A 13563-nucleotide genomic window follows, 5' to 3' on the forward strand; every position below is an offset into this window, starting at 1 on the left:
GATTTCTGTAAAATGAGAGGCCAGGGGCCCAGGCTTAAACACCTTCTGGGGCCAGGTAGTATCAATGAGTGAAATGGACCAGGCATAAGACAAAGGGGAATGGTGAGGACTGTAGAAAGTTGAGAGCTCATGCCTTTGTAAAGGGGTAGACTCTACTCAGTTCCGAAGATTTATTCTATCAGGGTCATTGAGAACAGTTGTGCAGGTTGTGCACTGCACAGGGGCACTACTTCAGAGGAGATATTTTTCACATCATAGACGTAGTTATTTATCAATGATGATTTCCTGGAGGGAGTCTGTCTGTGGAGGGTTTTGAAGAAAGAATGCCTTCTAATTGGCTCAAAGGTGATGTGCGGGCTGTCAGAAGCCCTGGTTACCATGTGGGAATTCAGCTCCGCTGATGCCAGATTTCTTCTTCTTGCTCCTCCTCTTCCACCTCCACCTCCTTTTTTTCACCTTCTTCTTCTGCTCTGGAGAAGCTGGACACATGGCTTCCAAAGTGCAATTCCCCTAACTTCATATTAACTGGAAACCAATTCCAAAATGTTTTTGACATGTGTGGACTGAACAAAACATTTCTTGGGGCCAAACTCAGGCTAGGATTAGGAGATCTCTGACCCAGAGGAACTCTACATTACTGACATTTCAGGAACCCTCCTATTCTATGCACATACGTACTCTTGGAGCAATCACAAGGAAAAACTAACTACCCTGGTAAATGACATGAATAGAATAGGGATTGTGTGGTTTTAATATGAATTATATGGATATCAAGGGTACAAATGCATCCCTACGTATCAACTGGCTAACTCTAATTCATCCTTTCTTAAGATCAATATCATTTCTCCAGAGGGAACCTCCTAAGACTTCCATCTAAATTAGGTCCCCCGTTACACTTTAATAAAACACCTTACTCTCCCTAGGTGAACTTATCAGATTTCTATCATCAGATATTCGCCTGTGTGAATGTTTGCTTACTGTTTGTTTGCTTACCACTGGTGGCGAACGTGTCTTGCTTACCACTGTAGCTCCAGTGGGGATATGTCTAGTACACATCAGGCACCCATTATAGGTTTATGGAAGGATGGATTAGTCTCAGTCCCATCAAACATCTTTACTCCTCAGTATCTCCCTGACCTGACCTTACTGCCTGGCGTCTGACTTCTGGGCCCCTGACCTTGGAGGATGTCTGGTTTCCATTGCTGAGGAGGAGGCTCTCCGGCCTCCCCCACCCCTCCCCCACATATCTCCTGAGCTGGAGGAAAGATCCGGTTCAGGCCATCGGTGTTCAGGACATCCATGTTTGGCTTGTGGCTGAAACTCCCCTGGATCGGAGCTGAAGCACTCACATTTCACTCAACACACACAGACACCTTCTCTCATAGGAAGTCCACATCATCTTGAATGCTGGGGGTTGTGAGAATGTTCTGAACACAGAATTAAATTCTGTTCCTTGTACATTATTTTACATTCTGATTTTGTTTCATCTGACTAACAAGGTCATTATGATACCAAGTAATAGGCCAGCCATCACGGGGATTTATTGAAGAAATCTGGTAGCCTTCCAAGGCTAGTAGCATTGTTTGATGTTGAAAAGAATTCCCCTAAGAATCGCCCTCAAGACCATAAAACATCGGTGAAAGCAGCTGATTCCACGAAGTAGCTCAACACAGACACGGAGCTAAGGATCGCGGGTGACATTGTGGAAGAAGGAAAACCAAATCACACAGAGAGAACTTCCCATGGAGCAGAAGAGAAGAAGCCAGGAGGGAGCAGAGAAAGGGAGAGTAAGGGAGAAGGAGGACTGGGGAGGGCTGTGGAAGTGGAGGGTATCAGGGGAAGGTATCCGTCCAAAACTCCACCTCTTGCTCCTTCAGTTTCTGTCCCACGCTCACATTCAAATCCAGCTTCAGGTACTGCTCGCTCTGGGTGTAGGCTGGCCACAGAGGCACACCTTCCCTGTTAGGGTTCCTGGAAGTGAGGGCAGAGATGGGGGTGAGATTTCTACCCCCAGACACCTGGCTGTGGGGAAAGCCCGCACCAAGGCAGTGCTCACTTACCCGGTCCGAGCAAAGTTGGCCCAGTACCTCATCATCTTCCTGCTCAGCAATTTCTCCTCCTCGGTGGCTCCTTCTGAAGGAGACAATCACAAAATCCGGCTCTCACACGGATTTGCCAGAAGCCCAAGGTGCTTCGGGCCTGCTGAATCTCGTTCACACCTCCCTTCCCACCGGGATCCTCTCACTGGCCCACCGTTCAATCCTCAATCGTTGGGCTCATTTTGTGTCTGCACATACTGAGGCCTAGAGCCGCCAGGGTTCGCCCGAGGGATCTTGGCTTCGCTTCCCTGTCTCACCAGTGCTCTTCCAGAAATTCCCATGAGGCTGCAGGTTTCCTAGGGTCAGAGGCCACCTCTCTCTCTCCTTCTACCACTCCCCCTCAAACAATTAATTAATTATGGCATTTCTCTATTTGAGAAAGTAATACTTGCTCAAAGGACAAATCCAAAATGCAGGCAGGGTATCTAACGAAAGTAAGTTTCCCTCCTGTCTCTTCCCTCCAGACACCCAGTTAGTTACCAGCCTCAGAGGCAACCATAGCTACCAGCTTCTTGAGTGTCCTCCGAAGGCAGGCTAGCCTCGTGCAAGGGTTTTTGGCAGATGCCTTTTTACGTACTCAGTATAATACGAACATATATCCTGCGTCTTTCTCTTTGTACTAAAACTGTATCCAGGAGATAGGCCCACACTGTTGTCTATAAACCTTCCATTCATTGCCATTTATTGTTCTATAAATGTATAACACGTAAGTATGTATATATTCAGTTATCTATGAATATATAATTCAGGCATCCAATATTCTCTTGGTGGATCTTTGCATCGTTTCCAATCTTTTGCTGGTGGAAACAATGCTTCAGTGTGTGCCTAAACCTTTGCCTGTATATAATTGTGCAAAAAATTCTAGAAGTTGAACTGCTAGGGTAAAGACTATCTGCATTTTAAATTTTCCATTAATATATGAGGTTGTCTGTCTCCCCACACCTGCTGAAATATATTATGTAAAATGTATCGCTCTCCCCAACCTTGATAGTTGAGAGAGAATTCCTCAGTCAAGGTTAACGTTCAATCCTCTTGATATGGGTGAGGTCGAGTGGATTTTCATGCTTAAAAGTCACATGTTTCTTCTTCCATAAACTATTTATATATTGCCCAGTGTTTGACTGGGTTGTTCTTTTCCCATTGATTTTAGGAGTTCTTTATATATATTATGTACCATATATATTTATAGATATTTATACCATATATCTCTCTATCTCTATCTATATTTTTAATTTTTTTTTTATTTTTAATTTTTTTTAACCTTTATTTATTTTTGAGACAGAGAGAGACAGAGCATGAACAGGGGAGGGTCAGAGAGAGGGAGACACAGAATCTGAAACAGGCTCCAGGCTCTGAGCTGTCAGCACAGAGCCTGACGCGGGGCTCGAACTCACGGACCGCAAGATCATGACCTGAGCCGAAGTCGGCCGCTTAACCGACTGAGCCACCCAGGCGCCCCCTCTATCTATCTATATTTTTTAAGTAGATTTCATGCCCAGTGTGGAGCCCAATGAGAGGCCTGAACTCATGACCCTGAGATCAAGACCTGAGCTGAGATCAACAGTCAGATGGTTAACCGAGCCACCCAGGTGCCCCAAGAGCTCCTTAGATATTAAGGAATTTAGCCTTTGATACACATGCGGTTCATTTTTTCCCATTTGGAGATTCCTGTGCCCATCACACAGTTATGAGCTCAGTGATGGCTGCTGAGTAATAGTAACAGGGACATTTATTAAGTACTCACTGTATACCTTATGAGAATTGTTTCATTTAATCCTTAAGACAACGTAGGAGGCAGTTGTGTCATTACCTTTATTACAAGGATGGGAATGAATAAATCACATAATGAATAAACCTCAGAGCGCATACTCTGGCAGAGGCTCTGTCCTCATTGTCAAGAAGCCAGCGCGAACTGCTTACGAGCCTGTGTTGTGCAATTTCTTAAACAAAATATTTTAGTGATATCTATAGTGTGTAGTTCCTATATTTTCTCTATTGATAACCTCATATGACTGGCTTCTTATTTGAGGCACTGAATAGGTCATAAATTCAGGAATGAATGAGCAAACCTTGCTAGCAACAGTTTGCAAGCAACTGCATTAGATCACCTGGGTCCCACTACTTTGGGCTGGAATTATGAAAAACATGTTTGTTTGTTTGTTTGTTTGTTTGTTTTCCTTTTAAAGCCCTGGGTAGCATCAGTGATTCTAGAAAGGGCAAGGAGGGTTGAGACTAGTGGTCAGAGAGAAGGAAGAAAGAGGTTCTAATTAAAAACAAGAAAATTAGATTGCATGAGTGCCCTCAAGGGCCCACGCCTTTAGGCTTTAGTATGAAGAGAAACACTTATCAAGCAAATGCTGGCAACTCCTTTTCCTAAAAATAAGAGGAGGGCATTTTCCAGGGAATGGCTATGTCTGTTAACCATAGATTAAATACTAACCCACCAGTCTTCTGGACTCTTGCATAGTATTGGGCGGTTGAGGGACTTCGTGCTAACAGTGCCTTTCCCCAGCTCATCCCAAGCTCCAGTCCCTGCGCGAACAGAAGCCCCCGAAGCCGTTTCTTACCGAACAAGACAATGTCGCCTTTCAGGAAGGCACCTCCAAAGACGAAGCGGATTTCATCAGAGTGATCGGCTTTCACGAAATCTGGCCTTGTGTCGTTTAAGCACTGGGGCCGGTGTTGAAACTCATAGAAGTAGACAGGTGCGCCAGCATCTGTGGAGAGGCAGGAAAGGGCCTGCGGCCGGTGCGCATGCGCAGCGGAGCAGGGGCGGCCCTGCGTCCCCACCCGGGCTGGTCCTGGCTCCACAGACCCACGGGTGGGATGGCTGAGAGAAGGCAGGTGACTCGAACCATGCTAACTTCCTTCTTCTTTGTCGGAGGCCAGCACTTCCTGCCACAGCAGCCCCTACGCCCCTGGTGGCAAGAGCTCAGCACCCCTCCGGGCAGTCTGAGAGGGCAATAGCTTTTTACTTCTCTAAAAGCCTTTCTTACTGAGCCAAGACCTACCTCCCTGTGACTTCTTGTCACTAACTCTGGTTCGGCTGTCTGGAGACAAAGCGAACAAAGTTACTCCCTGCTTTCAACATTGTTTCATCTCTCTTCAGCTGAAGGCCTTTGCTTCGTAATCCCCCCTTCCTTCCCTGCATCATCAATTTTTCTCTACTGGACCACTGCCATCAGTAGCCAACAGGCTTCCAGAGTCTCCCGTTAACATGCATACACACATGTGCAACGTACACACGCACCGACACGCACATGCACACACATACACATGCACACCCACAGGCACACACAAACACACGTACTCTTGGTCTCCGTTTCCCTTCTGGTTACTGCCTTATCTCTCTAAATCCCTTCTAGCAAGACCTGACATTACTCATCATCTCTGTTTCCTCTCCTCTCATTGTCTCTTTCTTTCTCTCTATTAACTGAAGTATCATTTACGGGCAATAAAAAACGCAGATTTTAATTACACAGTTTGATAAGATTTTACAAATGCACTGACATTCACGACACGACATCACCATGCCCAGGTATACAGACCGTTTCTATCACCCTGGAAAATTCCCTTGTGTGTCTTTGTAGTCACTCTACCAAGAGACAATCCATGTTTTTATTCCTGTCACCACAGATTAATTTCGCCTGTCCTTGACCTCCGTGTAAACGGAATAACACATTATATAGACTTTTTTTGTGTCTGGCTTCTTTTCTTCAGTGTAATGTTTTTGAGATTCATGCACGTTATTGCATGTATCAGTAGTTGATTGTTTTTTCATCACCAAGTAGTATGCTACTGCATTAATATATCACAATGTATTTATCCATTTGTCTGATGATAGACTTTTAGGTTCTTTCTAGTTTGGTGGTATTATGATTAAAGCCGCTAGGGATATCCGTATACAAGTCTTTTGTAAGGACATATGCTTTCACTTTTCTTCAGTGAATATCTAAGAGGAGAATGGTTGAGTAACAGGGTAGATGTACATTAAACTGTGTAAGAAACTTGACAGCTTTCCAGAATGGTTATGTCACTTTACATTCTCTCCAGAAGTATATGACACTTCTGAATATTCCACATCCTTGGATGTGGAATACTTCTGGGTATATAGTTTGGGGTTTTTTTTTTTTCAGTTTTTAAAAATTTTATTTTAAGAGAGAGAGAGAGCACAGAAGGGCAGAGAAAGAGGGAGAAAGAGAATCCCAAGCAGGCTCCACACTGTTAGTGCAAGCCCAATGTGGGGCTCAAACTCACGAACTGTGAGATCATGACCTGAGACAAAACCAAGAGTCAGATATTAGCCGTTCCAGAGGTGTAAATGGTCTCCTCATTTGAAGTTTATTTTGCATTTTCCTGATGACTAATAACGTTGAGCACCTTTTCAGCCTTCAGATATCTTGTTTTGTGAAGTACCCCTTCAAGCCTTTTATCCATTTGTAATTGGATTGTTTGTCTCTTCGTTATTGAATTGTAAGAGTTCTCACATTCTGGATATGAATTTTTTTGTCAGACAATTATGTTGTGAATATTTTGGTCCAGTCTGTGGCTTGCCTCTTCATTTTTGTAACAGCGCTCTGGGTTTGTTTTTTTTTTTTTTTTTTTCTTTTAATGTAAAATACACGTAATGTAAAATTCACCACTGTAACCATTTCTAAGTGTGCAAATCAGTGGCTTTTAGTAGGTTCGGAATGTTGTGCAACCATCACCACTATCTAGGTCCAGAACACTTTCAGCACCCCAAACAGAAGCCTTTATGCAGTCCCTCCCCATTTGCCCTTCCTTCGGAGACTGCTTTCTGTCTCTATGGATTTGCCAATTCGGACATTTTATATAAATGGAATCACACATGTGGCCTTTTGTGTCTGGCTTCTTTCACTTAGCATGTTTTCATAGTGCAACAATGTTGTAGCGTGTATCAGCATTTCATTTCTCACTATGGCCACATAATAATCCATTGTATATAGACACCACATTTTGTTTATCCTTTCATGGGCTGATGGACCTTTGGCGTTGTTACCACTGTTTGATCTCTCTGAAGAAGGCTGCTGTGAACATTCATGTCACACTATTGTTTTCAGTTATCTTGGGTGTATCCCTAGAGTGGAACTGCTGAGTTATAAGGTAATTTTATGTTTAAGTTTTTGAGGAACAGGCAAACCATCTTTCCACATTTGCATGTACCACTTACCATTCCCACCAGCTGTATATGAGAGTTCCAGTTTCTCCACATTCTCAATAACATTGTGGTTTTCTGGGTTTTGTTTGTTTATTTGTTCTTTTATTGCAGCAACTCCGGTGCGGTTATGAAGTGATATGTTACTGTGACTTGATCTGACTTGCCTTCCCTGATGGCTAATAATGTTGATCACCCTTTCCTGTGCTCATTAGTCATTTGTATATCTATTTTAGAGAGATGTCCATTCAGTTCTTTGCCCATTTTTGAATTGAGTTATTTGGGCTTTTTGTTGAGTCCTTCATATATTCCGAATAACAGACCCTTATCATATACAGTAAAACCTTGGTTGGTGAGCATAATTTGTCCTGGAACATGCTTGTAATCCAAAGCACTTGTATATCAAAGTAAATTTCCCCATAAAAAATAATGGAAACTCAGATGATTCATTCCACAACCCAAAAATACTCACATAAAAATGATTACAATACTATAATGTAATACAAAATAATAAAGAAAATACAAAATAGAAAGAAAAATAAGCAAAGTAACCTGCACTTACCTTTGAAAACCTTCACGGCTGATGTGAGGGAGACTAGAGGAGGGTTATTGTGTAGGAAGAATTTCACTATCGCTATTAGAATCATTGCTATCCATTGGCTCAGTGGAATCGTTTTCTTTTCATGCAGCTTTAATAAGGAACCCATCCAATGACACTTGCTTTTGCCTCCTTTTGAGGACTTCACAGAAATATGACATTGCATTGTCATTAAATAGATCCATCACTCGCACACCTGCAGCCTTATTTGGATGGTGCTTTTCTACAAAATGTTTCACTGTTTCCCACATTTTACATGTCTCCCTAATCTCATTGGAAGTGAGGGATTCCTCTGCCTTTTTCTCCTCCTCTGCCAACGAGATCCCCTCCATAACCTCTTGTTGTTGCTCGTGATGCAGATCCTTCAGTTCGTCGGTGGTCAGCTCCTGGCCATGTGTCTCCACCAGCTCTTGAATATTGTCCTCATTCACCTCCAGTCCCATGGACTTCCCCGCAAACATGGCCAACTGACGGCTCCTGTTCACGAGCAAGCCCCTCCAAGTCATGTCCAAGAAGGCAGTTAGGCCACAGTTTTCTCCAAGCAGAACTGAGGGTTCTCTTGGTGACCCCATCCCAGGCTTTATCGATGATCTTGAGGCAGCTCACGATGTGGAAATGATTTTTCCAAAATGCTCAGAGGGTAAGGTTTGTTCCTTCAGTTACCTCAAAGCATTGCTGAAATAGTGCTTTGGTGTAAAGCCTTTCAAAGTTTGAAATGACCTGCTGATCCATGAGCTGGAGGATTGGAGTGGTGTTGGGAGGAAGGAACTTGACCTTAAGGAACTCGAATTCCTCCAGTAAGTCGTCCTCAAAGCCTGGAGGATGAGCAGGAGCGTTATCCATAATCAGCAAAGCTTTGAGTGGCAGATTATTTTAAAAAGGTATTTCTTCACCGCAGGACTGAAGCCCTCGTTGAGCTACTCAGTGAACAAGCTATGAGTGACCCAAGCCTTCCTGTTGGACCTCCATACAACGTTTAACTGGCTTGTCTGCACCTTGCATTTCTTGAAGGTTTGTGAATTCGTGGAATGATACACGAGCAGGTGTTTGACTTTAAAACTCTAGCCTGCGTTATTACAAAACAAGAGGGGGAGATGGTCTTTCACGGGCTTGTGACTGGGCATTGCATTCCCTTCTTCTGTAATGTAGGTCCTCTTTGGCATCTTTTTCCAAAACAGCCCCATCTCATCACAGTTAAAAACTTACTCTGGCAGGTAACACTCGGAAACCATGAGCTTCTTGAACTTGGTAGTGAACGCGTCAGCTGCTTTAGCATCCGAACTCAAAGCCTCTCCATGCCTCACAACACTACGGATGCCACTTGTCCTCTTAAAGTTATCAAACCAACCCCTGCCTGCCTTGAAGACTTTTTAATTTTCTGTTGACGTACCTGGCAGTTTACTTAGGTCAGCGTACAAGGCATTTGCCGTCTCATAGATAAAGTTCTTGGTCACAGTATCACCTGCTAGTTGCTTCCCATTTATCCAAACCAGAAGCAACTTTTCTACATCTTCCAGGACACGTGGCCATTGCTTTGATATTCTCCTGACTCCTTTTGGTGCATCTAGCCCCCTTATTTCTTGTTTCTGCTTTAATATTGTGCAAATGCTCAATGTAGATTTCCTATAAAATCTTGCAATTTCGGCCACCCACATACCTCATTCTGACCTCTCAATGATTTCCTTAACTTCCACCATAATCATCTCCTTCTTACTGCCTTTCCTTTCAACATTTTTCTGCATGGGGACCATTGTCTATGTTCACACAGATGTTGACTACAGCACAATATTAATAAACTCTTTTCTTATACTGTATTTAATGTAACTGGCAAGGCAGCAGAGGAAAGGGTCTATATCTCAGGCAGCCTGACCTAGAATGAAGCAAAGCATTCCTAAGCTTACTCTTGTATGGAAAAGCAAAGGACTGTCCATAGGTGCTTTGAAGGGACAAAAAATATACTAGTGCCAGTTGTAGGCACCTTCCAATGTTTTGAAAAATCACTGATTTCTGCCAAACACTCTGGCCTGAGACTGAGCATCTGAGCATGGGAGACGATCACCCACAATCCCACAGCCAGAGAGAGAGAGAGAGAAGAATCAGGCTCAGCTGTGATCATGTGATGTTTGGTGTCATGTACTATTTGTATTGCAAGACATTGCTCATTTATCAAGTTAAATTTTATTAGAAATGTTTGCTTGTCTTGTGGAACACTTGCAGAACAAGCTGCTCTCAATCCAAGGTTTTACTGTATATGATTTGTAAATATCTTCTCCCATTCTGTGGGTTGTCTTTTCACTTCCTTTATATTGTGCTTTGATGCACAATAATTTTTAATTTTTATGAAGTCCAATTTATCTATTTTTTCTTTTTTCATTACGCTTTTGGCATTATATCCAAGAATCCATTGTTACTTCCAAACTTTTTGTATCTTTATTTCTAAAGTGAGTCTCTTTTAGAACAGCATACGGTTGGACTCTGTTTTTATAATCCGTTCATTCTGCAATCTCTGCCTTTTGAGAGAATCCATTTATATTTAGTGGAATTACTGATTAGGAAGGATTTATTTCTGCCATTTTACTATTTGTTCTTCAATATGTCATATATTTTTTATTCTTCAATTCTTCCATTACTACTTTCTTTTGTGTTAGATAATATTTTCTAGTGTACCAGTTTGATTCCCTCTTGTTTCTTTTACTCTACATATTTGTAGTTATTTTCTAAGTGGTTGTTCTGGGGATTATAATTAACATCCTAATTTAAAATAATGTATTTCAAATGAATACCAACTTTGTCTCAATGGTATACAAAAACTTTCCCCCTTTATAGCTCTGTGCCTTTATGTTGTTGTTGTCACAAATTGCACCCTGATGCACTGTATGTCAAAACATAGATTTAAAATTATTGTTCTTTACACTTGTCTTTTAAATCATATAGGAAGAAAAGAGACATTAGAGAACCAAAAATGAATTAATACTGACTTCTACAAGTAAACATAAGTAATGTGAGTACCTTCAGTGGTGCTCTTTTTTCTTCTTGTGGGTTTCAGATACTGTCTAGTGTCCTTTCATTTCAGCCTTAGGGACTCCCTTTATCATTTCTTATCAGGCAGGTTTACTAGTGACAAAATCTCTCAGGTTTTGTTTATCTGGCAATGTCTTGATTACTCCTTCATTTTTCAAGATAGTTTTGACAGATATGGAAATCTTGGTTGGCAGGCACTTTATTATTATTATAATTATTAGTTATAATAATAATTATTAGTTCATCACTTTGAATATGCCATTCTGGCCTCTGTGGTTTCTGTTGAGAAATCAGCTGTTAATCTTATTGAAACTACTTTGTACATGATCAGTCTATTCTCTCTTACCTTTTTCAGGAATTTCTGGTTTTGGTTTTTGATTGATTGTAATATGTCTCTACATACATTTCTTTGAGTTTCCTCCTACTTGGGAGTCACTGAAATTCATGTACATGAATATTTACATCTTTCATCAAATTTGAGACATTTTGATAATTACTTTTTTAATATTATTTTTACCTCTTTTTCTCTCCTCTCCTTCTGGAAGTCCTATCATGCATATGTTGAGATGTTTAATGGTGTTCCACAGGCCTCTTGAGCTCTGTTTACTTTTCTTCATTCCTTTTTCTTTCTGATCCTCACATTGGGTGATCTCAATGGATTTGTGTCCAAGTTCTCTGTTTCTTTCTTCTCTATGTTCAAATCTGCTGTGGAGTCCCTCTAGTGAATTTTCCATTCCAGTTGTATTTTTCAATGCCAGAATATCTATTTGGTCCTTTTTATAATTTTATAAATTCTCTCTTTACTGCTTCTGTATGTGGTGAAACATCATTCTCATGGTTTCCTTTAATTTTTTATATGTGGTTTCCTTCAGCTATTTGAGCATGTTTAATAGTTGGTTTAAAGTCTTCAGTAAATCCAATGTCTGGGGTTCTTCAGGGACAGTTTCTATTAATTATTTTCCTGTCTGTGGGCCATACTTTCCCATTTCTTTGCATGCCTTGTAATATATTGTTGAAAACTGGAGATTTTGAATATTATAATGTGGCAACTCTGAACATCAGATTCTACCTCCTTTCCATGGTTTGTTGTTACTGCTTGTTGTGGTTGTGGTCGTTTGTTTGTTTAGAAATGTTTCTGTACTGGGATGCCTGGGTGGCTCAGTCGGTTAAGCGTCCGACTTCAGCTCAGGTCATGATCTCACAGTTTGTGGGTTTGAGCCCTGCGTTGGGCTCTGTGCTGACAGTTCAGAGCCTGGAGCCTGCTTGGGATTCTGTGTCTCCCTCTCTCTCTGCCTCTCCCCCGGTCTCTCTCTCAAAAATAAAATAAAACATTACAAAAATTAAAAAGATAAATGTTTCTTGGTCATGTGTAGCCACCAAAGTCTTTCTCCTGTTTTCTTAGTGGTCAACTAATAATTTTATGGGTCAGCTGAGGTTTTCATAAAAGCCTAAGACAAACAAACAAAATCTCCCAGTCTTTGAAGATGGACATTGTGTGTGTGTTGGAACATCCCTCAACACTCAGCCAGACAGTTTACAACTCTTACTTAGTTTTCACTTTCTGTTTGAGGATAGCCTCCAAGTCAGCCAGATATAACAGCTTAGGGCCATCTCAGGGCTTTTATGAGCATGCTCCCTACTCTGAATATGCACAAGGCCTTCTAAATTCCCAGGTATATGGAGAGCTTCTCAATCCTTTATTCCCAGAGCAGCTCATTGCCCAGCTTTTCCTCCTAAGTGTTGTCTCTTATTTATTCCAACTGTTATCCCTTGCCCCTAGTGGTATCAGCAAATGCATTTGCCTTTAAATGTTCATGAAAAATGCCCTCCGGGTAGGTGTCTAATCCCTGAGAAAGCTCTATGTTAGGGGAAATAAAAGCAAGCCCTTTTAGCTTAGTTGTTTAGGGAGCCACCAGATAGGTCAAAGCAAACAACCACAAGTCTTTGAGAATAGGTTCTTTTTTCTCCCTCCAGTACTAGCAGGCTAGACTATAAATATGGGCTGCTGTCTTTAAGGCCATTGCCTAGCTGGTGGCAGGAAATGGTGCAGAGTAAGTTAACATGCCACAAACACTCTCACTGAGACTCCAGGGTCTATATTTTGATGAAATGTTCATTTGCTTGCTATACACCCTTGATTTATTTCCAGAGTTCTGGTAAAATTGATTCTGACAGTACATGCCAATTTATTCACTGCTTTTGTGGTGGGACAGATTTTGGACTTTCCTCCTCCACCACTTTTGCTAACATTGTTAATAGTGTTTTTTGAAAAGTTTATTTTGCTTAAGTACAAGTTAAGCTTTTGCATTTGGGTCTACAACTCAACTCACATTGATTTTTGTGTATAGTGTGAGTTAGAGGGTTGAGGCTCACTTTTTCTACATAGATATCCAGTCATTTCAGCTCTGTTTTTTGAACAGAATTTCCTTTCTCCATTGACTTATCTTAGCACCTCTGTCAAAAACTGGTTAACTGTCGATTTGCTGGACTCTCCACTCTGTTCTATGTGTCTATTCTTCAGCCAGTACCAGACTTTCTTAATGACTGTACTCAAAAATAACACTTGAAATCAGATAACTTGTAAGTCCACTAACTTTGGTGTTCTTGTTCAAGATTGTTTTGGCTATCCTTGCATTTCCATGTAAATTTTTCGAGTCAGTTCATTCATT

General features: G+C 41.5%; 1 protein-coding gene across 1 annotated transcript in view; it reads right to left on the reverse strand.

Annotated features, from left to right (window-relative positions):
- Positions 1–1516: 1516 nt before the first annotated feature.
- CES5A (carboxylesterase 5A) overlaps positions 1517–13563 on the reverse strand; it is a 28891-nt gene continuing 16844 nt past the window's right edge. The window contains 4 exon segments of the mRNA XM_049621215.1: positions 1517–1841; positions 1844–1971; positions 2061–2133; positions 4667–4816. Of these exon segments, the coding sequence (XP_049477172.1) occupies positions 1723–1841; positions 1844–1971; positions 2061–2133; positions 4667–4816 (470 nt within the window). The 3' untranslated portion in view covers positions 1517–1722.

The sequence above is a fragment of the Panthera uncia genome, assembly GCF_023721935.1.
Source record: "Panthera uncia isolate 11264 chromosome E2 unlocalized genomic scaffold, Puncia_PCG_1.0 HiC_scaffold_19, whole genome shotgun sequence".
In the NCBI taxonomy this organism is placed as follows: domain Eukaryota; kingdom Metazoa; phylum Chordata; class Mammalia; order Carnivora; family Felidae; genus Panthera; species Panthera uncia.